This window comes from Cibotium barometz, chromosome 42 (genome assembly GCF_041138505.1).
Source record: "Cibotium barometz isolate CiBa-2024 chromosome 42, ASM4113850v1, whole genome shotgun sequence".
In the NCBI taxonomy this organism is placed as follows: Eukaryota; Viridiplantae; Streptophyta; class Polypodiopsida; order Cyatheales; family Cibotiaceae; genus Cibotium; species Cibotium barometz.
In genome coordinates, this window is record NC_141087.1 from 15,721,961 (window position 1) to 15,748,005 (window position 26,045).

The following is a 26,045-nucleotide window of genomic DNA, read 5'->3' on the forward strand; positions in this document are numbered from 1 at the left end:
GAAGTCTTTTGAGATGTCAGATCTTGGACCATTGCATTATTATTTGGGCATAGAGTTTTGGTAGCATAATGATGTCATTGTTATGCTACAAAGGAAATACATAGATGCATTGTTGAGAAAAGGTTTAATCTTGAAGACTATAAACCTATGGCTACACCTATGGAGCCAAGTTTATGACTAAGTCTTGAAGATGCAGGTGACCCTTTTGATGTTGGCTTATATTAAGAAGCTGTTGGATGCCTTATCTTTTTGTGTAACACTAGGCTTGAAATTCAATATGTGGTCTCAAATATAAAGCAGATTTATTTTTTAGCCTAGGCACAAAGCATTGGCACTTTGTCAAACGGATGTTCCGTTACCTAAAGGGCACCAAGCACTTTGGGTTATTTTATCCCAAGGGGGGTAAATCACAATTGCATGCATTCATAGACTCGGTTTAGGCTGTATGTTATGACACACGAGTGTCCACAAGTGGTTTTTCGCCTTAGTGATTCGTGTATATCATGGCTCAACAAGAAGCAACCCATCACTCTGGCCACTTCTAGTTGTGAAGCTGAGTACATGGCAATGCTTATAGCTACAATTGAGTATGTTTGGCTAAAGCGCCTTATTGTTGATTTGGATATTGGCGAGTCCTCAGCCACTACCATCGTCACTGACAGTTAGAGTGCTATGGAAGTTGTGAGGAATCCAGTTTTTCATGCTTATACTACAAAGCACATTGAGGCACACTATCATTATGTCATGGAGAGATGCTCTGTAGGGGAAATCAACTTGGCTTATGTGCCAACATAGAACAACTTGGCAGATTTGTTCACGAAGGCTCTCCCATGAGAGAATTTTGAAGCTTTTCGGTAAAGCTTTAAACTTACTTCCCTTTGGGGACTAGTCTAGGCTCCCTATCGGAGTCCAAAGAGCCTGGCACATCTCTGTACTTCTAGTGCCAACTCACCCCTTGTTCATGTCATCACTCCTAGGGATTTATAGCCACACTAGGACTAGCTAGGGTATGTTTGCCCTCTTGAGGAGGTTTTCTTCCCCGTGCTAGTATACACCCATCTTGGGATATACTTATCATCTTTTGTACAACACACATTCATTATCTATTTATCATCTCATTGTGTGCTCCCTTGAGCTTCTCCACTATGTGTGTGTGTGTGTGTGTGCACGCGCGCACATTCCTGCAACCCTATTTTCAACAATATTTACATCAAAGAAAGTTTATTGTTTTTGTGATTTTCTCCAGATGTAGACTTTTCTCACACCCTTTCAAAGCTTGTGGTCACTTTATGTTATAGATTTGAAGCACTTCTTGGGCATGAAAAACTTGATTTTTCAGGATCGTGAACTTCCGTTGCTTTATGGTTTACTCTTCTTTTGAACCACATTTTTTGGCATGAAAAACTCAAGATACTCACACTCCCAAACATCTATTGGTTTTTCATGCTAATTAAAATTTTGATTTTATTTATTTAAGGTCAGGGAGGGCATGGTTTATGTGATCCCTTGAATAGGGTGGGTATGATCTTCACATATATTAGAACAACTTTTTTTAACATGAAAAACTCAAAGATACTCTCACAGCCATGAGTATCCACTAGTTTTTGATGCCAACCAAGCTTTTGAGTATCATGCTTTTGAGGTGATATTATTATTCCTTTGACCATTGTGGAGTGTAAAGCATGGTTTTTGAGGAAAGTCATGAGTGAACATCCCTACTAGTTTTGTTCATCCTTGTCTTTCATGGTATTAAGAACCTTCCTAGATCTTTGTATGTCCTTGAATTTTTGTTTCCCATGTTATATTCTCTGACTTACTGGTACTCTCTCTCTCTCTTTTCCTTTTCCATTAAAGGATATTGCCAATGAAGCTACTTTAGCATTTTTTTTAAGTGTTGTCGATCCTTATGTGTGCTCTACTAAGCACTAAGCCCTGGTAGTGAATCCCAAAGTCAATTAGCAAATAGATTCAAGCATGCCATTTCACATTCAGATGACTCTATCATGGCCCTAATAAAGATTGATATTAAAGCTTTGAGTGGTAGCTCTTCAGATGTTGATGCTGAAGCTTTGAGTGATAGCTCTTCAAATGATGCATGTGATGAGATAACTTGTTGCATAACCTTGTTGTTTATAGTGCAAGCAAGTACTTATGGCTTCTCCATTTTTTGGGAGAGGGTTCTTGTGGTCTACTTGCTGTTGCTTTGGATCCACCACACCATTCCAGATGTGGGTGTGCCTCATCTTAGCATAGAATTCAGGGTGAGGTTGTTCTTTCCTTGATGGCTTTGGGTACCCAGATGGTGGAGTTACCATCATAATTATCTTGAGCAATGAACAAGCATGTAGGCACCCATTTTTTATGGACTGTATGATGTGGGGATTGGTGCCTTTAGTGTCGAGGTTGCTTCCTTTGTACAATGATTAGGAGTGTAGGCACCCATTTTTTATGGACTTTACAATGTGAGGATTGGTGCCTTTAGTGTTGAGGTTGCTTCCTTTGTGCAAGTAGAGGGGATAATGTTGTGGTTAGTACTAAGAAACATCCTAGTTTCTCTAATGAACATGATGTAGAAGGTACATCTGCATAGACACGGACTCAATTTCACACAGTACATTACCACAAGGTAGCATACCTCCTATGCAAGAACAAATAGTGGGATGGAAGAGATGTGCAGGCACATGTATTTCTTACTTTATTAGTCAAGATGAGTATCATTCCCCACATTTGGTCATGTAGGACTACTAAACATGTTTGCAACGTACTTGCATTAATAATAATCTAAGATGATATAGAAAAGATTCTCCATGTGCAACACGCACAACACTGCTCATCACCTATCTCACAAATGTAAACACATTCGTTGTTCTAATTAATTGCTAACTCCACAATTAATACCAATATGAAACGTTGGCACAAACACAACATACACTCACCACTTACAATTTGATGAGAGTATCATTTTGCACATCATCTAGCATGGCATGGATTACCACTTCTTACACTTCAATGAACATATCACTATACACATCATCTAGCATGACATATCATTTACATAAACCACTTGTTACGCTTCGACCGTGTGCAATTGTCTAGTGTAGTCCACCAGTTTCACTTTAACCACACATAATCATCAAGCATGGCACTACTTGTTACACTTCAACAACATACACCCCTCAAGCATGGTCTCAAGCTATACCAATAACACTAGGTAACTAGTATTTAATGCGAGGTCACCCACGATACCAATTCATTAGCATGGCACACTAGCGTCCGAGCATCCCCGTTCAACTAACATTATTTAACATCCCCCCCTGCTTGGATAAGCAACTGACCTCAGTTATGTGTTTGCTTATTGTGAGCAAAAGAGATCAATGTCTTATAATATACAACATCTAGTATCTTCTCTAATTATGATAGATAGACACTCTATCAAGGAATTTTGTGTAATAAATCCTAGTGTCCCATACCACCAGAAATTATCCCACGTAAATCTAGAGATAAGTATGCATTGGAATCCTTCACACAGGATTAATCTTTGTGTCCCATACCACAAGACTAATACATAGTGAAAATTTCATAAAGTATAGTTCAAAATGAAAGGGACAGTTCCTCTAAGAAGTTCTACTTTTGATGCATAAAAACTCTCCTTCTTGAAATTTACAAAAAGTCTTAAATCAAAATTTATTATAAAAATAATCAAATGAAATGATTATATTACCTTAGGAGTTGGAATACTCGTCGTAGTAGGTTTTCATCATCATCGATCATGTTTATTCCAAGTGAAACATACTTTGACTTCCGTGGGGACAATTCGATGCGATATGTCTAATCTCGTTGCACCTGTAATACTTCTTTGAATTATCTTCATTAGCTTGTTGTGAATCATCAATCTTGGTATCAATACTTGTGTTATTGTTGACATTGAAGGGTTTTTCAAATGATTTTGGAAAACTTTTTGGCTTCAAGAACTTTGATGTTGAAGTTTGAGGTATTATTGCTTTCTTGGAAATGCCATTTTTCTTTTCACAATTTAAGGCTAAGGAAATAGCCGAGCTAAGAGAGTGTGGTCGAAACATATTCACTTCTGATCGAATTGTGGGTTGTTTCAAACCTTCCTTCTTTAATCCTTGCTGCAAACTTTCTCAATTATCTATATTTATAACAAGGTTTGCCAAAATCTATCCACATAAGCGGATATATTTTCTTTCTCAAGCTGTATGAAGATGGACCATTGTTGTCCAGTCCTAGCTTTGTATTGTGAGAGTAAGAAATCCAAGAAGAAATCTTTCTTGATGAGTTTCCGAAATCTCTTCCAATATTTTGGTTTGTGCTTACTGGTTCTATTTACGTTCCATCATAATGCTGCATTGTTCACCAAATGATTGGTAGGTAGGCACACTTGATTTTATCCTTCTCATAAAATTTCTCCCCCAAAAGTAGTCATCAAGTTTACTAAACCAAGCAAGTATTGTGCGATTGTCTTTCTTGTCATCTAAATTTTGGAAAGGTAATAGCTTTGTGGATAATTTTGAAAGGTAATAGCTTTGCCGATAATTTTCTTCTCTTTCCTAGAATCATAAGCTCTAAGAGTAGCTTGCATGGTTCTCTCAATTTGGTCACCATCGGAGTCTAAAGATGCATCACTAGCATACATATGCCTCTTCTTGCAGGACAACCTATCCTCTAGATCCATTTGCAACTCCTCCTCAACTTTAATCTAGTTTTGGAGGGATTGAATTTTCTCTTGAATGGTTGGGGGTAGATGGTTCATGATGAAAGAAAGATGTGGAAAGATAAAGGGTGCAGATATAAATGTCAAAATAAAAATTAGTGAGGTATTAATAGTACTTAGCTCATCTGATACACAATTGAGTAATAAAATGTCACTGATGTGCTTGAATTTAAGTTGTTGGAAAAATATTCAAAGTAGAGCTTGTATGTCGAAAGATAAGTGGCAGAATTCATTTTGTTGATGTTGAATAGTCAACAAAAAGCCATGGTTCTAGAAGTCTTTAAAAGCTCAAGAATATTGCGTAAGAGACACGTCCAACATAGAAGATATCTAGAAAAACAACTCCTTGACACCACCCAAATGATCCAAATAATAACATGCTTAAGAAGTCATGATTCTCGTTTGTTGGAAAGAAGCTTGTCGTGCCGCTTTAAGTTGATGAAATTGTAATATTTGAAGCCGATGATGCTTAACGCAAGAATATAAATTATTAAAGACGCCTTGATGTCGAAGAATCTAAGAAAAAGCACGTTCAAAAACTCTTTAGAAATGTTGAAAATATTGTAAAATAATCACGCCCAAGGTTTGGTCACTTGTTAAGATTTAAAGGCGAGACAAAGAAGACGGAATTTGAAGCTTAAATAAATATAAACTTTTTAGCTTATGGTAAACATAAGATTTTAAAGCTTATAATACTTATAAGATTTTTAAGCTTATAATAATAATAGGGTGTAGAGCTTATAAAGCTTAGTAGGTAAGCTTTTTTTTTTAAAGCTTCTTCACGGCTGGGAGACCCACATTGAGCATAATTGTGAGAAAAGTGAAGAAGAAAGCCACCATCGCTACCGCCATCATCGAATGATGGAAGGGAAAGATAATAATAAAAATAAATTCTTGATTGTGTTTTTAAAATCTTGTGCTTATCTCTTGGTTAAGCTTCTTAATCTAAGTTTGATTATATTGCAATCAACCAATAAGCAATTTCTTCAAATCGATTTATGGACAACTCTCCACCTTTCATTATATAGATTTCTGTCATCATGAGCCCCTGGGGTAGCAATCTGACAGTGGAACCAATTCCTCTCTTGTATGCCAATTTCATCCATACAACGGATCAACAACAACAGGTTAAGAGATGAGGAATACCAATTTTCATCAAGAAGGATGGCTTTTGGCTTCTCATAAGTGGTTTTGGGAGAAAAGGTGACACACATTATAGGCCTTTCTAGTTCTTCATCCTATGGCTCTAGAAAATTCCCATAAACCTTCCAAGATTTATCCAAGAGTCCTTAAGCTTTTGTCTTCTTTATCCTTTGGATTTTTGTGAGCTTCTCCCTAGTCTTCAAGTGCAAGTACCCATAACTCTGATACCACTATCACAAGACCTCATGTACTTCTTGGAGAATTAATCAAACTCACTTACTCATCAAGGAACAAACCATAGACTTAAATAAAATTGACAAGATTTAAGCATAACATAAAAATATGAGATAGAGTAGACATCATCATCAAAACACTATTGGGTGCAATCTGCTCCCTCATGCATGCAACTCCTACTTTCATGACATGAGTATTTTGAGAATTGTATTTTGCCCAAGGAGCTACTAATAAATACATTAATGAGGCTTGAAGTGAGCTTCATGGTGATATAAATTTCATAAAAACAGACATCGGGAACAAGAGTTATGCCAATCATCAAACCACCAAGATTGAGATTAGCATTACTTCTAGCATGCTTCACCAACAATGAAAATAGTACATTGTTTCAACCTTTGAATCAAAAGTTGTGATTATTTTTTGTGAGAGGTAATTTTTTTATCTTTTTGAAATGAAAGGTGGATACTAGGGAACTGAAGAGCATGGAGAGTGCACCATGACTCTCCCACCCAAACTTGAGCCCCTCCTCTCTCCTTCCTTCTTATAGCTTTCGTTTTCCTCGACAAGTCAATAAATATAACAATGAGCATAACTTTTGATTTTTAGATAGAAACGATGAGATGTCTTCACAGTTGGAACACTAAAAAGACGAGCTCTTCTTTGAAAAAAATCAAAAGATTTTATTTTTTTAAAGAGGATAATGGCATCGGCTCCATAGTCTTCTCAAAACTTGTCCATGAATATCTTTGTGTGCTTAGTTTGTAAAGCTTGTCAAGTGCACATCATAATGGTGAAAGTCTCATTGTTTCGACCTTCGTATCTAAATTTATGAGCATTTTGATGAAAGATAGGTATTTAATATTTTTAAAAGATAAAGTGGATATTGGGGGGGAGAAGAGAGTGGAAGTTGTACCATGGCCCTTGAACCCAAATTTTAGCCCCTCCTCTCCTCTTCTCTCTTTCTTAATCCTTTTCCTCAGTAAGTCCAATGAGCATAACTTTGTTTTGTAGACCAAAACGACAAGCTGTCTTAATCATTGGAACAACAAAAAATATCTCTACATTTCTAAGCCAAAAAATGGAAATTATGAAAAATATAAGAACAATGGCACAAGCATTATGGTTCGCATACGACTATTTTTTAATGCTTAGAATTGTAGAGCTTGTCATGCACATTGTAAATGATGAAAACACTCATCATTTTGACCATAATCATTTTTTTACAAATGAGTTTTTTAATCTTTTTAAAAGAAAAGGTAGATGCTAGGGAAGAGCGTGGAGACTGTGAGCCACTTCCCTCTTTCTTCTTTGTTTTTTCTTAATAAGTCTGAAAATACAAAAAATGAGCATAACTTTTGATACATAGATTAAAATGAGGAGTTATATAATCAAAGCATAATAAAATATTGGTAGAAAGCATTTAAGATGACTATGGGGCCATGCTCCTTAATATATTTTTATTTTTATTTTTTGCTTAGAAATATAGAGCTCATCTTGAATATTTTGATGATAAAGACAACTTGTGTTTCAATTTATGGATTTGAAGTTATGCCCATTGTGTATTTTTTGACATATTGTGAGGAAAAAGTAAAAAGGAAGAGCAAAGGGAGTCAAGTTTGGGTGGGAGGGCGATGGTACAACCTCCATGTTTTTCTCTTTTCTGCAATATATCCACCTTTTCTTTCAAAAGTTTTATTAAAAAAATAGACTTTCACAAAGAATGATCGTAACTTTTGATCCGATGGTCAAAACGATGAGATGATGTTTTCGTCATACACAATAAGCTCTACAATCTAAACACAAAATATTCATAGAAAAAAAATTGAGAGGACCATGGCACCGACAGTTATTATCCTTTTAAAAAAAATCAATATTTACTTTTTTGGGTTTAAAAATATAGAGTTTGTCTTAGATAGCTCATCGTTTTGAGCTATATATCACGATGAGGCTCTTATACCCCTTACCCTCAACCAAATACTTGGAAAACCTTATCATTGGCATGCAAACATAGAGTCCAAAGAAGATAATATTTTTATCTTTGTATCATGATGCTCCTGTACCCCTTACCCTTAACAAAAGAGTTATACTTGGAAAACCTTATCATCATTGGCATGCAAGATAAGACATATACATAGAGTCTATTAGATTTTAATTCTAGAAAAGGAAGATTTCATTGGCATGCAAGACAAGACACATACATCGAGTCCATTAGAGTTAAATTCCAAAAAAGGAAGATTTTATTAAAATATTATGACCTTAGTCTAAACACAAAATAAAATTTTGGTGCCTTGTTTAATGCACACTTGAAATCTGCCAGGTGTACAAAGTTTTTAGTGGGTGAGCTGTGGTGAGAAGTCCCATAATACCTAAATTCTTCACAAGGGAATACTTGGTCGCTATCGTGCCTAAATGCAACACTAGTCCTCTAGGGAAATGTCGTAAGGTGGGCAGTGAAACCATTCTCGAAAATGGGAACGAGGAAGCTAATGGCAAAAATATTTTCCTGTTCGAGTGTAAACGGCAGTGGGCACTCTATAGTAGAGATAAAATTTGAAGGCCTACCCTAACTTTCAATTTGAAGGCCATAAAAACTAGGTTGAATATATCTATTACATATTAACCATGGACAACCAAGGCACAAGAAGAGGAGAGAAAAGAGAAATCCTCTATTTCTAAAAAATAAGATAAAAAAATCCCTTCGATTGACTCTTATTCTTGCATTTCGCTTCTTAATGTCTTTTACATACTGCAACAAAGCGTGAGTTAAGTTTTATGTGAAAAAAAAATTAAAATAAAATTCACAATACTAGCTTAAGGCTTCAAAATTTCAAAAACTTGAAAATACGTTTTGGCCTTTATTTGATAGCCTTAAGCAAATGCTAGCACTATAAATCCTAAAACGTTGAATCTTAGATCAAGTTTTGGCTATGGCGTTCAAGGAGCAGTCCGGGAAGCCCAAGAAGGCAAACGTTCTGGACCAGTCCTCTCTTAAACGGACTCTCGACGATGCTGTTACAGAGGTTTCTAGATTAGCTGCCACTTAGTTTAGGTGTTTCGAAGGGGTTTTAGGGCAGTTAATCAGCGTAATTTGCAGGTCGAGAAGGGTTATTTTAGGGCTTTTAAAAGAGGTTTAGGGTTTTTAGTGTTTTCGTTGCAGCCCTCTTATGGTTTAAGTCCGTCAAGGATTTCTCCATTAACATGCTAATCTCAAAACATTTCCAGATTATATTATCCAAGGGCTATTCAGAAAATGTTACCCTCAGTAATGTGAAGATGGGTGTAGGGCTGGTCGCATGTTCACTTGCCCTTGTGGCCCAATTCTATCCCAAGAAATTCCCAGCAAACAAGGAAGTGCTCATCTGGTGCATCATCATATATCCTTAATTTACATCATTACAACTTATATGTGCCGGAATTGGGTTTTCATCTGCAAAGATTATTAGGGTTGCTTAGCGTGTGCCAATAAGAGCTTAATCTAAATTAGCATGGATTAAAGCATAGCACCAAAGAAGTTTGTCCTTGACAGTTGCCACATACTTGATGCTCTTTGTCACACTACAGCTTGTCATTTTTTTGAAAGAGAAGAATCACATCTTGTTCACCCATCCTCTTCAAGTAAGTTTCGATGGACCTATGGACATTCTTCGGCTTAGTTTGATTCAATAATTGTACTTTATTCATGGTAGCGTTTACTTTATGCCCTGGTTATTGTCAATTCATTGATTATGATTCTCTCAGGATCAGTTTTATTAGCTATCATCTGTGCCTACGTCCATACATATGTACCCCCCCCCCCCCCCCCCCCCCCCCCCCCCCCCCCCACCCACCCACACACACACACACAGCGTATATACTACACACGTGTATAGGGATATAGGTTTACACACACTTACGCACGCACACATATCATTTCAGTGTGTTATACCTTGTAGAGGGTATTATCTGCTTATGCTTAGTACATGACTATATAGCTTACACTGCCTTTTGACTAGGATTGAAATGTTGATTTTTCTCTTAATCGTGTTGTTCTTTTTGTTTTGCATGTTTAGGGTTCCTTTAGCAGTACAGGGCTGGCGATCTCCTCCAAATTTCCTCGATTCTCTGACTTGTATACTTTGGAAATAGCCAGTGCAGATCCCAAGTCGATCTCTGCAAATCCTCCTGTGGAGCTCACTAAGAGTGTCACAAAGTGGTAACTGCATTCTGGCTTTTTGTTTTCCTGCTTTAGAGAAGTGATGCTGTAAAGCATTCCTTTGTCCTGTCTGTCCAATTGCAGATGCTCTTTTTGCTGTCTAGTTTAGCGTTACTTTAATCCTGCTTGTGCTTAGACTGTCCAAACTAACAAATCACAGGAAACATTTGCCTCCTTGAATTCAAATTGTAGACAATGTGCGATATCTTTGGGACTTTGCTTTGAACTGTGGATCATGTTTCGCTAACTTCCACTGGAACTCCTGGCACGTGAAACACCTTTGGACTCAGCTCATCCACCACTAGAGTGAACTTGGAAAACTTTATGACTCAACTATTGGTGTGCCACTAACTCTAGGTTATGCTCAACCTTGAAGACTGTTCCTAAACTCAAAACAACAGCACCTCTTGGTTGACCTCCTGTCCTTGAACTACCAGATTATTTCCAAGCCACCAAATTAATGGTGCATGTAACACGAGCCTCTCGGGTGGACCCACTGCTAACCAAGTACAATCAAAAAGTGAAGCTAAAAGCTATTAGACCAGAAAGATGCATATCAAGAGCGTTGATCCAAGTGAGGAAGAGCTTCCAAGGTAAGATGAGCCCCTAAGTGTCTCTATCACAGATGAGGAGACTTCAGTAGATGTTTCATTGCCCAGGCTGCCATTGTTCAAACCCAATGTAGAAAGCCACAAAGTAGATCTCTCCAAATCTTGAGAGGAGAATGATGAGATCAGTCTATTTGTTTTTGTGGAGCTTCTGAAGAGACTTTCCGACTTTGATCTGGAGGCGGATCAGGCTACTTCTCTTGTAGAAGATCGTGCTTTTGAAGAAGAGAGCTTTCCCCTCCCCCCTCCCCCTCCCTCCCCCCCCCCACAGGAAATAGATCCTTCTATGAGTTAAACCAGCCAACAGGCTGAAATACATGCTCAGAACCTCCAAAGGAGAAAAGACATTGGTGAGGGTAGTCCCCTCCTTGGCTGACTGCTCTCGGAGCGAACTACCTCATAGAAGGGGGGGAGCCTAACCGGTGGCTTGTAGTGACAAGTGGGGTCAGCGGCATTGTCCGAGAGGAAGGGGCACTGCTGCTAGATGTAAAGGAAGGCCTCTCGATGTCACTGCATGCAGTTGGAATCTCCCTAAAGCTGCCCCCATTGCCCGCGGAGGGTATGAATGACATCTGTCCATATGGCACGGATGGAATCCGGTGGGGGGGTGAGAGAGCCCTCAATGGTCTCACTGCACCATGCTCACCAAATGTGCCATGCTGCAATGCTACTGATCTCCCACCGCTGACAGGTGTAGGGGGACTAGGCCACTACTGGAGAGTCGAGGGTGGGGATAGATTCTATCCTACAATGGATGTCACCATTTGGTCCATCTCCATTTTTGGAGCCACTTCTATGGGACGCTCACTCCATAGAGCGGTCAGATTTGTGCCATGTTCACACGGGGCCGGGCCAGTGTCCCATGTGAAAGGGCCAGTTTTATGGTGTCACATGGATGGGAGCCAGATCAGTGCCACCCGTGTGCGACCAGTGTTGCGTCACATGGACGGGAATCAATTTCGTGTCACCCGTGTGTGATTTGCTTCGTGCTGTATGGATGGGAGCCTGTTGGTGCCACCCGTGTATAGTCAGGATGGTGTCTTACCTATGGGACTATCACTCCATAGGAAGACTAGGACATATTTATTTATATTTGTTGCGCCAGTTTTGTGCCCGACAGGAACCTCTTGTACAAGTTTCATGAAAGGGAGATTTCGTCCACTATTTGTGTACATGCATTTATGCCTGCATGCATAAATTTGTTTTTGCATGACTTGTTTGCGTGTGTCTGCATGTTATGCCGTGCTAGTACACTGGACGGGGATGCCCCCAGTGTATTGTGGAATGCTGTTTGCTGACTTGGTGGTGTGGTGTGTGAACAAGTGGTAAGTATTTTCATTTTTTCCTTTTTAAAAGGTAAAATCCATAAACTAGAGTAAACCTTAATTTTTTATAAGCTAATGTGTTCACACGCATTTAAAGTTGGGCTAGATATTTACTTTCTAGTGTGGGTGCCCATAAGTGTTAATTATGTATTAAGGTATTATAACCTTTGATAAGTCTTTTTGGGAACTGCCCACGTGTGAAGTTGGTGGTCTTTTCTCTCCATCGCCTGCTCTCTTTCTCCATCGCCTGCACCCGCTGAAGCTGCCCATGCCTCCTTGCTGCTGGCTGTACCCGCTTGTTGGTTGTTGTACCTGTACGCCTGTACTAGCCGTGTAGTTGTTGTCCACGCTTGTACCAGCCTTGCAGTACCTGCTGTACCACGCTTGAACCAGCCCTGCAGAACCTGTTGTACCTGGCTACTGTACCCGCTTGAAGTTGTCCACGTGTACTTGCTAGCTGTCCACGTGTACCTGCTAGCTGTCCACGTGTACCTGTTGTACTTGCTGGCTGTCCTTGGTGTACTCAAATTGAAGCAGGGGCTGCCTTTGTTGGTAGAGAAGTGCAGGTCATGCCTATTTTTGGCAAGTTGCGCATACACATTCAAGGCTATGTGGATCATGAGGATTTTCTTGTGGCGCCTTTGAATGGCTGTGATGTATTGCTTGGAAAGCCTTGGTACACACGTATTGATCCGCGCAAGGCTTACAAGACCAAAAGGATCACCTTCATGCATAACGGCCAAGAGCATGTAATTGATGCTGGTGAAGAGGGTGATACCATTCCCCTTGTATCTCATGTACAAATTAAGAAAGTAATGAAAAAGAGTGTTTTTGCGTACTTGATTTTTGTACGAGATCATGTTGAGGAAAATAATGTACATGTAAACACTCTTAGTAATGATAGGTTGAAATTCTTGCAAGAACACAATGATTGTTTTGTTAACGAGTTACCAAGTGAGTTGCCACCCGTACAACCGGAAGATCATCGCATTGATCTTGTGCCGGGTAGCTCACCACCTAATAGGCCAGCCTATTGTGTAAGTGCATCCCAAAAAGAGGAGATCATCAAGAGAGTGAATGAGCTTCTTGAGAAGGGTTTGGTTCAACCAAGCTCTTCCCCATATTGTTCACCTGTCCTCTTGGTGATTTCACTGTAAAGACAAATCACCAGAGTTTGAGGTATTTTCTTACCCAAACAAAGTTGTCAGAGAAGCATATGAGGATGGCCAATTTCCTCTCTATGTTTCATTTTTAGATCTTGCACACCTCGGGAAAGAAGAATGTAGTGGCCGATGCATTGTCACGAAAGCCGTATGTAGCAGCTATCTCGGTTGTCTCTCATGGGGACTCGTTTACCATGCATACGGATGCTGATTTTGCCACTATTTGGGCTGATTTGATGGCTGGTCATGCACATGCCTCATATGTGATCAAAGAGGGTTATCTCATGAAAGATTATTGTCTATGTGTGGTGTCTGACATGAGTCAAAAGGTTTTGGATGAGTGCCATGCTCCTCCATATGATGGTCATAGAGGCATACATGATTGAGCGGTATTTCTTTTGGCCAAGTATGCGGAAGGACATAGAGACACATGTACGTGCATGCATCACCCGTCAAAAGGTGAAATTTGATAGGCAAAAGGCACCAGGTTTGCTTCAGCCATTGCCTATTCCCATGCACCCGTGGGAAAGTATTATAATAGATTTCATTATGGACTTCCACGCACCCAACAGGGTAATGATGCAATTTGGACAATTGTGGACAGGTTTAGCAAGCAAGCTCATTTCTTGCCGGTCAAAAAGACCATCAAAGCTGAGCATATGGTTAAAATATATCTTGCATAAGTGTTCAAACATCATGGAATGCCGAAGTCCATTGTGGGGGGGGATAGAGATCCCAGGACTACAAGTCTCTTTTGGCGGGCCTTATTCGATAATATGGGCACCAAATGGGACTTCTCATCAGCTTATCACCCTTACACGGATGGGCAAAGTGAGGCTGCAAATTCAGTCGTGTTGGATCTCTTGAAATGTTATGTGGCGGATCAGAAGTCTTCTTGGGTGAAGTACTTACCGCTTGTGGAATTTGCATACAACAACACGGTGCATGCATCTATGGGAAAGGCCCCGTTTGAGATTGTTTATGGTAAGCTGGTTTTGCCACCCATCCTTCGCACAAAGGATGAGATATTTGCAGCTGATGAGTATGTAAGAGACTTGGATATTGGTTTTGCTCAGGTGCGGACAGCCATTGCAAGGTCACAAGACAAGCATAAAAGGGCTGCGACAAGCATAGAAGGCAATTGGATGTTAAAGAGAATGATTGGGTATTGCTGAAATTTGAGAAAGCAAGACTTGCAAAGAGGCATGGCAAAGAGGGTGCATATCCTAAGCTTGCAACCAGGTACTATGGGCCTTTTCGAGTGATCGAGAAGATCAATGAAGTGGCTTTCAGATTGGCATTACCTAGTCATTGGCACATACACAATGCTTTTCATGTGAGTCTCCTTCGCAAATATGTAGGGCCGGAGCCCAATGAAACGGTCATTGAGGATCCACTAGAAGTGGATGAGCTTGAGGAGATCTTGCAGCCAGAGCAAATTGTGTATCACAAGGAACTTACCTTGTGAAGTTTAAGAACTATCTTCCCATTGATGCTAAATGGGTAGATGAAGAGTTCTTCAGAGATTGCCCGCATGTGCTTCAGACATATTTGGATGCTTTTCAGTTGCGGACAACTGTTTAGAAGCCGGGGGGAATGTCACCATTTGGCCACCCAATTGATCCACCCGTGTTTTCTTATCATGTATGTACATTGGACTGGTGTCTATGGCAGTTGTATATGCCGGGGATTGATGCCACTAATGTGATACTGTGGACTTGGCTTTCTGTTGGGACTTGTGCCTCCGTGTACATGTCCGGAAATGCTTGGTGGATTGGTGTTCCATTGGGTCTGGTACCTCGTGTACTTGCTTAGAGCACGTCTATTTGGTAGTCTCATGAACAGGGATTGTCCATACCAATGCTGCATTGCATGGCATCTTTATGTGCTTGCTTGCAATTGAAATTGCATATTGTTTTCATGCTTGCTTGACCAATGTGTAGTTTCGTGTAAGGGGACGTCCGCCCACGAACTGTACGTGTGAAACTGTCTGCTGACATGGTTATGTGGCATGTGACAGGTGGTTAGTATTGGTCATAAACTCGGCCTTAGGAGTTAGTGTTGGATAAATGTAATCCCAACTCCTTAGTCCAAATTAATATGTGGTTGATAGGCTAGTGGTCAGTGGTTGGTGTGTAAAGCCTACAAATGGTTGGAGCATGTTGTTCATGCAACTCATGCAACTAAAAATAGGGTAGAAGAGTCTCTAAATAAGGTACAAGTCGTGATCAAGTGATTATGTAAGTTTGGTTCATGTCTAATCACAATTAGTGTCTTCTTGTGTTAATCTCATATTAATTTTCTGCATATACTAATTTTTGTCCCTCATATTTATGATGTCTTGTACAATCTTTGATCCACCTTGAGTATGTTTTTGATCAATCTTCATAGCTTAGTTATCATATCCAACATTTGGTATCAGAGCTTGACTCAATTAGGTTTAGTTGATTAGCAAAAATTTTAATCAATCTCTTAATCACCATAACCAATTTTTCTCTGTTTGAACCACATGCTGTAGAATGCTTCCATGTGTGCACCTGAGGTGATGATACCTTGAAATTATGATATAGCCTTCTTGCCTTGGTCCCACGTATCCCCTACAACGAAGCTCACACGTCAATTTCATCGCAGCTAGGCGAATTTCCCATCGCCATCAGCGCAGCCCGTTTTCTGTAGTTTTGAACCATTCGCCGTCGTCGCTTCAAATTGAGCCAATTCCTTTGAGGTGATGCAAGTCTATTATGTGAAGATTCAGCACACAAAATTTAGAGGCATATGGTCCACTGTAGCAGCTGCACGCATCGTTTTTTCAGTCGCCTCTTTTCTACAGTTTCTGCTCCAACTACATGGTGATACCTATTTTGATTTATATTGATGATATTTTTGTTATTTGGGCTTAAATCATCTATGTGAGCAAGTTTTCAACATCAATCATCATATTTTATCATCATGAGTTTCAAATTTCCCAACAAATTCAACGGAACTGGGTTCCATACCTGGTAAATCAAGGTGAAGGGCTACCTCATGATGAAAAATCTGTGGAGTATGGTCAAGCCACTTACTGAAGATGAAGCAGGTATTTCTACTGCAGTTACAAGAGCTACAACGGCTGCACTTCAAGCAAAAGATGAGCAAGTACTTGGTATTATCATTACTGCTTTAGAAGATGATTTTATTCATTATATTGATGATGTTGAGTCAGCTATGGAAGCTTGGGAATTATTAGAACGTACTTTTGGTGCAAAGGCAAAGCATTCCAAGATCAGTTTGAAGATGCAACTCTTTGATCTAACCATGGAGAGTAATGAAAATTTAGCAGCTTTGATTAACAGGTTGAAGAGCTTAATGACACAATTGGTTTATGTTAAATCTCCTGTTCCTGAAGAAGATGCTATTGCTATCCTGCTTAAAAGCTTACCTTCAAGCTTTAGACAAATTGTGACGGTACTTAAAGAGAAGGAGCTAGTCCCTTCTTTGGAAAGTATCATAAATTCTTTGCAGGAAGAAGACAAGAAGATTACAAAGGATATGATAGATCCTTATGCATATACTGTTACTACGACATCGGCAAAGAAGAAGTGTACTATTTGTGGTCGTACAAATCATCTTACTAAGGATTGTTTCTCCAAACATCCTTGTGAGTATTGTGGAAAGACGAATCATCCATCCTCAAAGTGCTACCAAAAAGATCAAAAGCAAGCAAAGGCACATGTGGTTGAGGAAGTCAACCAACAAGAAGAAACAAATCTTTGTTCTAGTCTTAGTATAAAAGATGTAGATGAGGAGTATGCTTTTTAGATTATGTCATGTATGTGGTTGAGTCAAGACTTATGTTGTTCCAACTTGACGAGTTGTAGAGGAGAGTATACTACCCTATGTTGTTGTTCAGGGGGGACTCTTACTCATTGTGTCAAGGAGGTTTGTTAGACTTGATTCATGTTTTGTAGAAGTTGGTCTTAAGGGGGGATTGTTGGATAAATGTAATCTCAACTCCTTAGTCCAAATTAATATGTGGTTGATAGGCTAGTGGTCAGTGGTTGGTGTGTAAAGCCTACAAATGGTTGGTGCATGTTGTTCATGCAACTCATGCGACTAAAAATAGGGTAGAGGAGTCTCTAAATAAGGTACAAGTCGTGATCAAGTGATTATGTAAGTTTGGCTCATGTCTAATCACAATTAGTGTCTTCTTGTGTTAATCTCATATTAATTTTCAGCATATACCAATTTTTGTCCCTCATATTCATGATGTCTTGTACAATCTTTGATCCACCTTGAGTATGTTTTTAATCAATCTTCATAGCTTAGTTATCATATCCAACAGTTAGCACTAATTTATAAGTGAGTGTGTACACACTTCATTAAGTTTTGGGCGACCAAAACTCACTTATAAATTATGACCAGCCCGGTGTTCACACACTGATGTCCCAAGGTGGACATAACCCGATGTCCACCGCCCAGACCTTATCCCCTTTGTACAAAGGGAGTAACCAGCCATGTGTCCACTCTAGCTTGCTCCACAAAGCACCTGCTTGCCATCTACACTGGACAACTCACCACCTCTCTCCTCCTCCTCTCTAAAGATTAGCGCCTCCTTCATGAGGACTGTTGGGCTGCATTTTCTGCACATTCTCCTTCCCAACTCCATTTCCAAGCTTGCTAAGGTGATTTTCAAGCTTCCAAGAGTGTTTCCGGATGCTAATCACTCTCCTACACACTCCCAATGACTGAAATTCAGCAAAACAACTCTCTATTGCTGTAATTTTTGGTCTTTTTGCTGAAAACCCTAACTTCAGTCCTCCTTTCTCAAGTTGAACCATAGGGGAAGCTTTTCCAAGGTTCCCTTCATCCTCTTGAAGACTTGTGTTGCGAAGAATTACGACAAATCGAAGATCTCTTCACTCCAAGGACTTCTATCGTGAAGACTTCCGCTATCATCGACTCTACTTGCAATTGGTAAGCTTTAATGCTTAAATATGGAAGCAAGTAGCAGGAGGGAGGAACTGGATTACAAGATCACATACCCTGTGTAGTGTTCTCTTGTCCTACGTGATCTCTTGCAGATTGTTGCTACCATGTGTTGGTGGAACAATAGAGAGCAAATGGTAGGGAACATAGGCACTTGAGAGGGTAGTGTGGATTGCAAGTCTACAACGACAACCACTTGTTTGCAATATTGTATTCATATGCATTGGTATGGAAATCTGGTCAGAAATGTCCATGACACTATGTACTTGATTCTCCCAAGATCAATATACTTTATTTAAGGGAGGGGCCGGCTATTCCGGCTCATTGTGTGTTTCTTGTCAATTCAGCAATTTACTTCTTGTATTTGAGCAAGTGTTCATAAAATCTTAGTGTATTTAAGTGTATTGATTAGCATTGTGTTCAACCAAGTTACAAAATGTATGTTGGGAGAAAGCTATGGATGAGGAGATGGATGCATTGTATGGAAATGAGACTTGGGAACTGGTGCCATTGCTTGAAGGCAAGAAATCTATTGGCTGTAAGTGGGTGTATAAGGTGAAACATAATAGTGATGGTAGTATAAGCAGGTACAAGGCTAGATTGGTAGCCAAAGGATATGTGCAGACACATGGGATTGATTATGAGGAGACATTTGTCCCAATTGCAAAGATGGTAATTGTGAGAGTTGTGATTGCGGTGATTACAGCTAAAGGTTGGTTTTTACATCAGATGGATGTAAAAAATGTGTTTTTACATGGTGACTTGCAAGAAGAGTTGTATATGGATCAACCACCAAGTTTTGAGAATACAAGTTACCCAGAGTATGTATGTAAGCTTCGTAAGGCTTTGTATGGGCTGAAACAAGCTCCACGAGCATGGCATGACAAGATTGCTGAGTATCTTGTCACTATTGGTTTTCATATGGCGGATACAGATCACTCTTTGTATGTGCGCAAGAGTGATAAGAGTATTGTGATATCTCCATATGTATAGATGATCTTATTGTTGGGGGTGATAACTTAGATTAGATTGAGCATGTGAAAAGTCTTCTCGAAAGGAAGTTTGAGATGAAGGATTTGGGAGATCTGCGCTACTTTTTGGGAATTGAGGTCATTCGCACACGTGAGGGTATTTGGGTGTCATAGAGACAGTATGCATTGGACATGTTGTCCAAGTATGGGATGGCTGATTGTAAGTCAATCTCAGTGCCATTAGATCAAAATGGCAAGCTTAGAGCAGATGCAGGTTATATGTTGGAGGATCCCACTATGTACAGGAAGATTGTGGGGAGTTATATCTATGTCGCGATCAGCAGGCCAGATTTGAGCTACACTATTGGCTTAGAGAGCTAGTTTATGCAGGTTCCGCGCAAACCACATCTTGACAGTGTGCAACACACACTTCGGTATTTGAGGGCCACCGTTGATTATGCATTGTTTTATGCAGCAAGTGTACCATTGGAGCTCTAAGGGTACACATATGCAGATTGGGCAGGTATCATCTCAGACACGAGATCTACCAGTGGATTTATGTTTTCATTGGGGAGTGTTGCCGTGACATGGAGCAGCAAAAGAAGCAACCCACAGTTGCCTTGTCGAGCACAGAGGCAGAGTATAGAGGAGCTGCGGTGGCAGCATGTGAGGTAGCTTGGTTACGCAAGCTACTTACTGATTTGGGGTTGCATGTGGAAAGAAAGGTTGTCATATATTGTGACAATCTTAGCAGTATACAATTGGCTAGGAACCCAGTTTTCCATGCGCGGACAAAACACATTGAGGTACATTACCATTTCATCAGGGGGAGAGTCTTGGCAGGCGACATCGACTTGCCCTACGTCAAGACACAAGATCACGTTGCTGACATCTTCACGAAGACCTTGGGAGCTGAGAAGCTCCGTAGATTTCGAGATATGCTTGGAGTTCATGAGCTGGAGTTGAGCTTGAGGGGGAGTGTTGAGATGTCAAGCTCAACATGAGCTGACACTCACGAGGCGCTTGCATGACCGTTCGACATTTATATCACTGGCAGGTTTGGTAGCTGGCACCAACATATCTTTGCGAGAGATTCTACAGCTGGACTACACCGACTAGTCCACACCTATCTCCACTTAGCGTATTCACATTATGGACCACTTGTATATACTCTATTACTGTGACAAGTACGTGAACATGTACTTGTAGAAGGGCAGGTACTCAAGCAGGTACCAGGTGCTGCAGGTACTATAGTAGATATAGTAGGTTCAGCCGGTACAACAAGCAAGCAAGTACAGGTGTGTGTATGGTTGCAAGTACACAAGGGGTTGCAGGTACTCAGTCGGTGCAGTCAGGTACAGTAGGTTCACAGCAGGCTCAGTCGAGTACAGCAAGTACTCAGTTGTGCAGTCGGGTACTGCAGGTGCTGGTCCTGTTCAGCAGGTACGCAGCAATGTAGTCGGGTGCTGTAGGTACTGGTCGTGTACAGTATGGTAATAGAGTGCAGCCAGGTACAGCAGACAGTGCAGGAACAGGTACAGCGGTGCACAGTAGCTGGTACGGATACAGGTACAACAGTGTACGGTAGTGTGTATGGCAGCATGGAGCAGTCGGGTACTGCAGTAGGGTACACGGCCTGTGCAGATAGGTACAGGCTTACAGCAAAAGAGAAGCGCTGTTTGGATATGTGAGGAGGAAGGAGGGACTCGTGGCCCATGAGAAAGTTGGTGGGGAGGAGGTTTATTGGGGTCCAACCTCCTTATGCCATGTGGCATAGTCCACAAGATTAATGGTGGGCACCTCCATTAAGTGCCCACACATTAAAGTGCCCCCATGGTGGGTTTAAAGGGTGCCCAAAGTTTAGGCCACCCACACATGGCCCTTGGGCCCCGAGCACAAACCTGTGGGCGGTCCGGACTTTAATGAAGTTTGAACACCCAAAGGTTATACAACCTTTGGCCAATAATTAAAGGGATAAACGAGATACTTACCACCTATTCACATGCCACAAACCAAGTTAGAATACAGAGCATTTGCATGGTTCACAGGTGGGCATCCCCTATCGGTGAACTGGAACACATCATAGCAGGCAGTCACACAAAAACAAGTCACGCGCAATCAGTTTCAAGTTAGGAGAGATGCACGCACATGCATTATGCAATGGATACATCTTCCATTCCCGGAACTTGTAAATAGTAAGTCTTCCTGAGCATGGAATTGGCTCAGTGGGAAGCCCAAGCTAGGATCCTTGACAGTGGGTTCCATGTCCTAGCCACACTACGGGAGGTTACACGAATCCTAGCCTTGGTATGGTTGACACGAAGTTCCTTGGCCTCCCATACCTTGGCACGAAACAGGGGAAGTTCCACTAGGGCGGCCAAATGGTGACAATCTTTGCCTCCTCGGAGGGTTGTTTGTTGACCTCTTTTGAGGGTTGCAGTTTGCTTTGTGCAGATGTTTTAAAAAAAACTATAGAAGGATCTATTCTTGGGTGAGAAAAAACAGCGAATGTACTAAATGATTTTTTTGTGTCAATATTCTCTTTTTTGTAGGCTCTACACATGCTTTTTGTTACTTTCTTGAGATTTTGGCTGGAATGGCTGTATGAAGTTTGTGTACTGTGCGAATATAGGAAAAGGCAGTATGTTTTGCATTAGTAATAGGTTTGTAACTTTTTGACAGGTTCACTAAAGATGGCTATCTTGCTGAAAGCCTTTTTCGAGAGGATGTCGAGACGTTGCTTAAAAATTTCTCATTGGAATCTAGAAAGGGGAAGTAGCTGCTGCCTTTGCTAGGCTTCCATTTAAGCATAATTACCCATAGTAGACATCGCATATGCCCATTTTATGTGTACAGGAGTTAGTCCATAGAGCTTGTTATACATAATTAGCCATAGTAGACGAGACTTCTTTGGTCAAATGATTGGAGACAAGATTTTAGAGAAATTAAACACACTATTTTCGGTCCCACAAGATATGCCATTTATCATTCATAGTTTTTGCAGTGAAGAGTAAGGCCTTGATATGGCAAGGAACAATTTTCTTTGGTTTTTCCAAGAGATTGGTTTGGTTTGAAAGGGCCCATGATTCTATAAAAGTGGGATTTTCTCTTGGTCCCACAGTGTCATCCTACTCTAGATGACATGCCAATCCCCGTGGTCCAACTTGAATTTACATTTCAGTTTGACCTCAGAGTACCAACTTTGCTTAACCGTGTTTTGGTTTTTGTGAGCATTCCATGTGCCGAGTAAAATTTTCCAGGAGTTGGTTGTGCTCTGGGACTCCTTGGGCTTTCTATACACTTCTTTTTGAGGGAATGGGGAATGCTGTTTACTTCTACAGGGCAGAGCGCCAAGCCTTAATGAGGTTTACATATGGTTGGTTATCATCTAGTTGAGAAGCACCAATTTGATGGTGAAACAAGCACCGCATTTTGGAAGTCAGCAGACGTGTAATTTTGTTAAATTTGTGCCATGCTTTGGTTAGTAGTTAATGAACTATTGTTTAGTTGATTTTGTGGAAGTTTTTACCAGCTATTAATGGGCATACCTCAGCTTATTCCACATCATCATGGACACACAGGAGTGTACATCAGTATGGTTAGAACATTCAGAGATAGCCAGTATGACATCTCAGCGAAGCGAGAATGCTTGCTGCTTGTGATGATGGACTGCACTGTCAGGATTTGCACAATCAGAGGCCATGACAGGTGAGGTTGAAGATTTCAACAGATTGTCTTCATGGAGTCTCTTTATATTCTACATTTCAACCCCCTTCTGGCAAAGGAAATGCATGTCAGCATGGTTCAGAATGTACAGAATGGTGGTTTGAGGAGTCAGATTGCTTGCAGGTTGTGACGGAACACACTCATCCTCTTTGTCAGAATCTGTACGATCAGAGGCTATGTAGAAGACTGCAACAGATTGTCATAATGGGGTCTTTTGCAAGAGTTAATATCCAATCTTCAAGTCCCTCGGGAAAGGGATTGTAAGCAATGCAGCAGTGGTGGGTTTTGGAACACTCGTAAAAAAATTTGCATTTTTTCAGCTTTTTAATCCAAACAAATTAACTATGTAATACGCTATGATCAATACAAGATGGGCTGTGGAGCCAAAAGCCCAAATCCAATATTAGAAGATCATTTTAAAAGTCAAAACTAAATAGGAGAACTGAGAGATGATGGTGCCATAACCCCATAGAATTCTTTCGCAGTTATCAGCAGGTGTTAGTTTGAGTTCAGAGAGAGGGTTGGTGTAGCTTGCACTTGGCTCTTAAACTTCTCCATAAAGTTCTATGATACATGAGCATACTGATTGTCTTTGAAACCTCTTTGCTTATTTTTTGAACATGCAGACCTTCAACTAGGTGCACAGTAAAGAGTGACTTTGGTTGAAGGCCTTTAGGATGCCTTCCACTGCTCCACCCAACAATACGCTGTTTGCTTGAGTTCCTGGCAGCACCCCAACCTATCCAATTATATCGGAGTCAACTCACCCCTATTTTTTGCAAATTTGCCAATCGCCATGGGCTCACATCTTACAATGATTTGTCTCTTGAATATTCTTAGCCAGTTTAAAGTATTAGGACATGATAAGGGAAAGGCCAAAGATGGTTCTCATCTTGCCACTCGTGAGAGTATCTCCACTTTTCATTGATACTCGGTTTCTTTCTTCCCCAAGCACTCCAAGTTCATTTCCAAAGCATTCCAAAGTCCTATTTGTTCATTGAAGAACTGAGAAGGGAATCTAAGGGGCAATTGTGTAAGAAACTGAAGGTCTCTCAACTTTAAGAGGGGGTGGAGCTCAAAGGACATGTGTCTGTTATTGTGTGAGGGCTTGTAATACCCATCTGTCTGGCAGCAAGCCTGTGCACATCTAGACCAGAACAAGTATTATAGGAAGGCCTGGGTATTTACCATTCAAGGGAACTTCTTGAGAAGAGATTTGATTGAGGAGAGGTTAAAGAGAATCTAACAGGTCAAAGCACCCAGTGCTCCTCCTTGTTGAGTTCAGCTACTTAGCATGCCATCACCTTTCTTTTAAAGTTTATGTGAAGTCTAGTCTTAACTAGAAGAGTGCAAATTGAATTAAAAAGTTTCCATTGTAGTGGATATGAATATCAAAGAAGGGTTGGGATTGATATCTAGGAGGGTGATATGGAGTCCTTTATGAGCTTGAAGCATTGTAAAAGGCTTGGAGGCAATCTTCAATTGTAAATAACTTTTTTTTTTTGTTGGGGTGTAGCTAGCAAGGAGGTTGTGAATGAGCAACTTAATTCAAAGAGTGTCAAGGAGGGTGCATTGATACCTTGTATTTCCCCCTTGGTACCAACCAAGGTAGGGTATCATCAATTAAAACATAAGTGGAAAATTAGGGACTAATGGAACAAATTATCAAATAGTTACTCATTTACAAACTATGGCAAACCATGAAAGGGTCATGTGGTGGTGGCCAACATTCATTTGTATAATGTATTTTTTTGTGTGGAATAGGCTAGAGTTGAAGTGCTACAACATTCTAGAGCCTCAATTGGATGCAATGAGAGATCATTCATGTTATAATTATGCTAGTGCAAAAGGAAGTGGTTGCAAAAACTTGGATCCCTCCCTTGAACACATTTCACATGTAAGTACAACAACAAAATCATAGGGCTTGCAAGAGTATGTATTGAATGTCACTCAACTAAAGGGTGCAATAAAGAATGTGTTGTGTAAAATCATGGGAATAAAAAGAGTGTATTTAATCCTCCCACTCTCAAGTCACCATGTATGTCCTTAACATCTCTCGCTCCCAGATTTAAATTTTCCTTGAGTTCTACATGAGACATTTATGGGAGAATATAGTAGTGCAGTCCTTGTTCTCTTTTCCAACTAAAGTGTGGGTTTGGGAATTGGGTGGTATTGCCTTCCTTGAGGCATGTTTTTTATTTTGATTTGTTCTTAGATGGCTCAAAATGATCATTTTATGGTTTTCCAACTTCCATCCATCCCTTTGTTAGCATACACTCAATGTTCGTCTCTCAACACGTATCTCACATCTATGTTTGGTGCACATTTATAAATATTCCCATTATGAGGAGAAGCTATTGGTGTATGTCCCTTGGATGGGAGCCCCGGCTTAGATGTCGATGGGGTTGTTATTGTAACTATTGATAGTTAGGAGATGGTCAGGGGTTCAAGCATTAGCTGGGGCTTGGGGTTGATGAACCCATATTCCTTGGCCCGATGGTATGGGTTCATTTTATTAGTGGGCGGTGGGGTTGGTTACCCATGGTGTGAGGATGGTGAGTGTGTTGTACATGTGCCTACCATACCACCTGTAACATTATAAAGAGATATAGTTATCAGAAGCTAAGGCATCCAATGTATTTGTCTTAGAATTTTAAATTCTCTCTATTCTCTATCTATTGCATTGTCTATTCCACTTTGTTTTACTATCTATCTTTCCGTTGTGCTATATTCTTATATGGTACCAGAGCTTACGTTCTTTTAGCAAAAATAATGCATAAAGTCTAGTCTTTCTTTGCATAGAATACTAGAAGTGATGGCTTCTATCTCGGCTGCTGTTTGTTGTTGCACCAGTCCTATGTATTCGTCCACCAGTCCTCATAGAAGGTCAGCTTGATGGAACAAATTATATTGTTGTCTAGATTGCTATCTAACCTCTACTTGAGAGTGCATGGGTGGACAACACCATCATGTTGTACCTATC

At 40.3% G+C, this 26,045-nt stretch overlaps 1 protein-coding gene across 2 annotated transcripts; it reads left to right on the forward strand.

The window, feature by feature from the left end:
- The first annotated feature begins 8,082 nt into the window (after window positions 1-8,082).
- On the forward strand, window positions 8,083-23,474 carry LOC147614207 (signal peptidase complex subunit 2-like). Of its 2 annotated transcripts, none has more exons than XM_086780746.1 (7): window positions 8,083-8,208; window positions 9,035-9,132; window positions 9,335-9,486; window positions 9,646-9,727; window positions 10,162-10,304; window positions 22,019-23,044; window positions 23,186-23,474. In XM_086780746.1, exons 2-6 carry the CDS (start codon window positions 9,040-9,042, stop codon window positions 22,113-22,115), a joined length of 567 nt encoding a protein of 188 aa, XP_086636872.1. In that variant the 5' UTR covers window positions 8,083-8,208; window positions 9,035-9,039; the 3' UTR covers window positions 22,116-23,044; window positions 23,186-23,474. The 2 variants fall into 2 exon arrangements, with proteins under 2 accessions (XP_086636872.1, XP_086636873.1); XM_086780747.1 differs by lacking the exon at window positions 8,083-8,208 and having other exon boundaries at window positions 8,912-9,132; window positions 22,019-22,712; window positions 22,890-23,044.
- Window positions 23,475-26,045: the final 2,571 nt, after the last annotated feature.

Excerpts from the sequence above, each read along its gene's own strand:
- LOC147614207 (XM_086780746.1), top strand. The coding sequence starts at position 9,040 with ATGGCGTTCAAGGAGCAGTCCGGGAAGCCCAAGAAGGCAAACGTTCTG. Across the intron at positions 9,487-9,645 it reads CTCATCTGGTGCATCATCAT|ATACTTGATGCTCTTTGTCA; the intron begins ATATCCTTAATT and ends GACAGTTGCCAC. Across the intron at positions 9,728-10,161 it reads TGTTCACCCATCCTCTTCAA|GGTTCCTTTAGCAGTACAGG; the intron begins GTAAGTTTCGAT and ends TTGCATGTTTAG.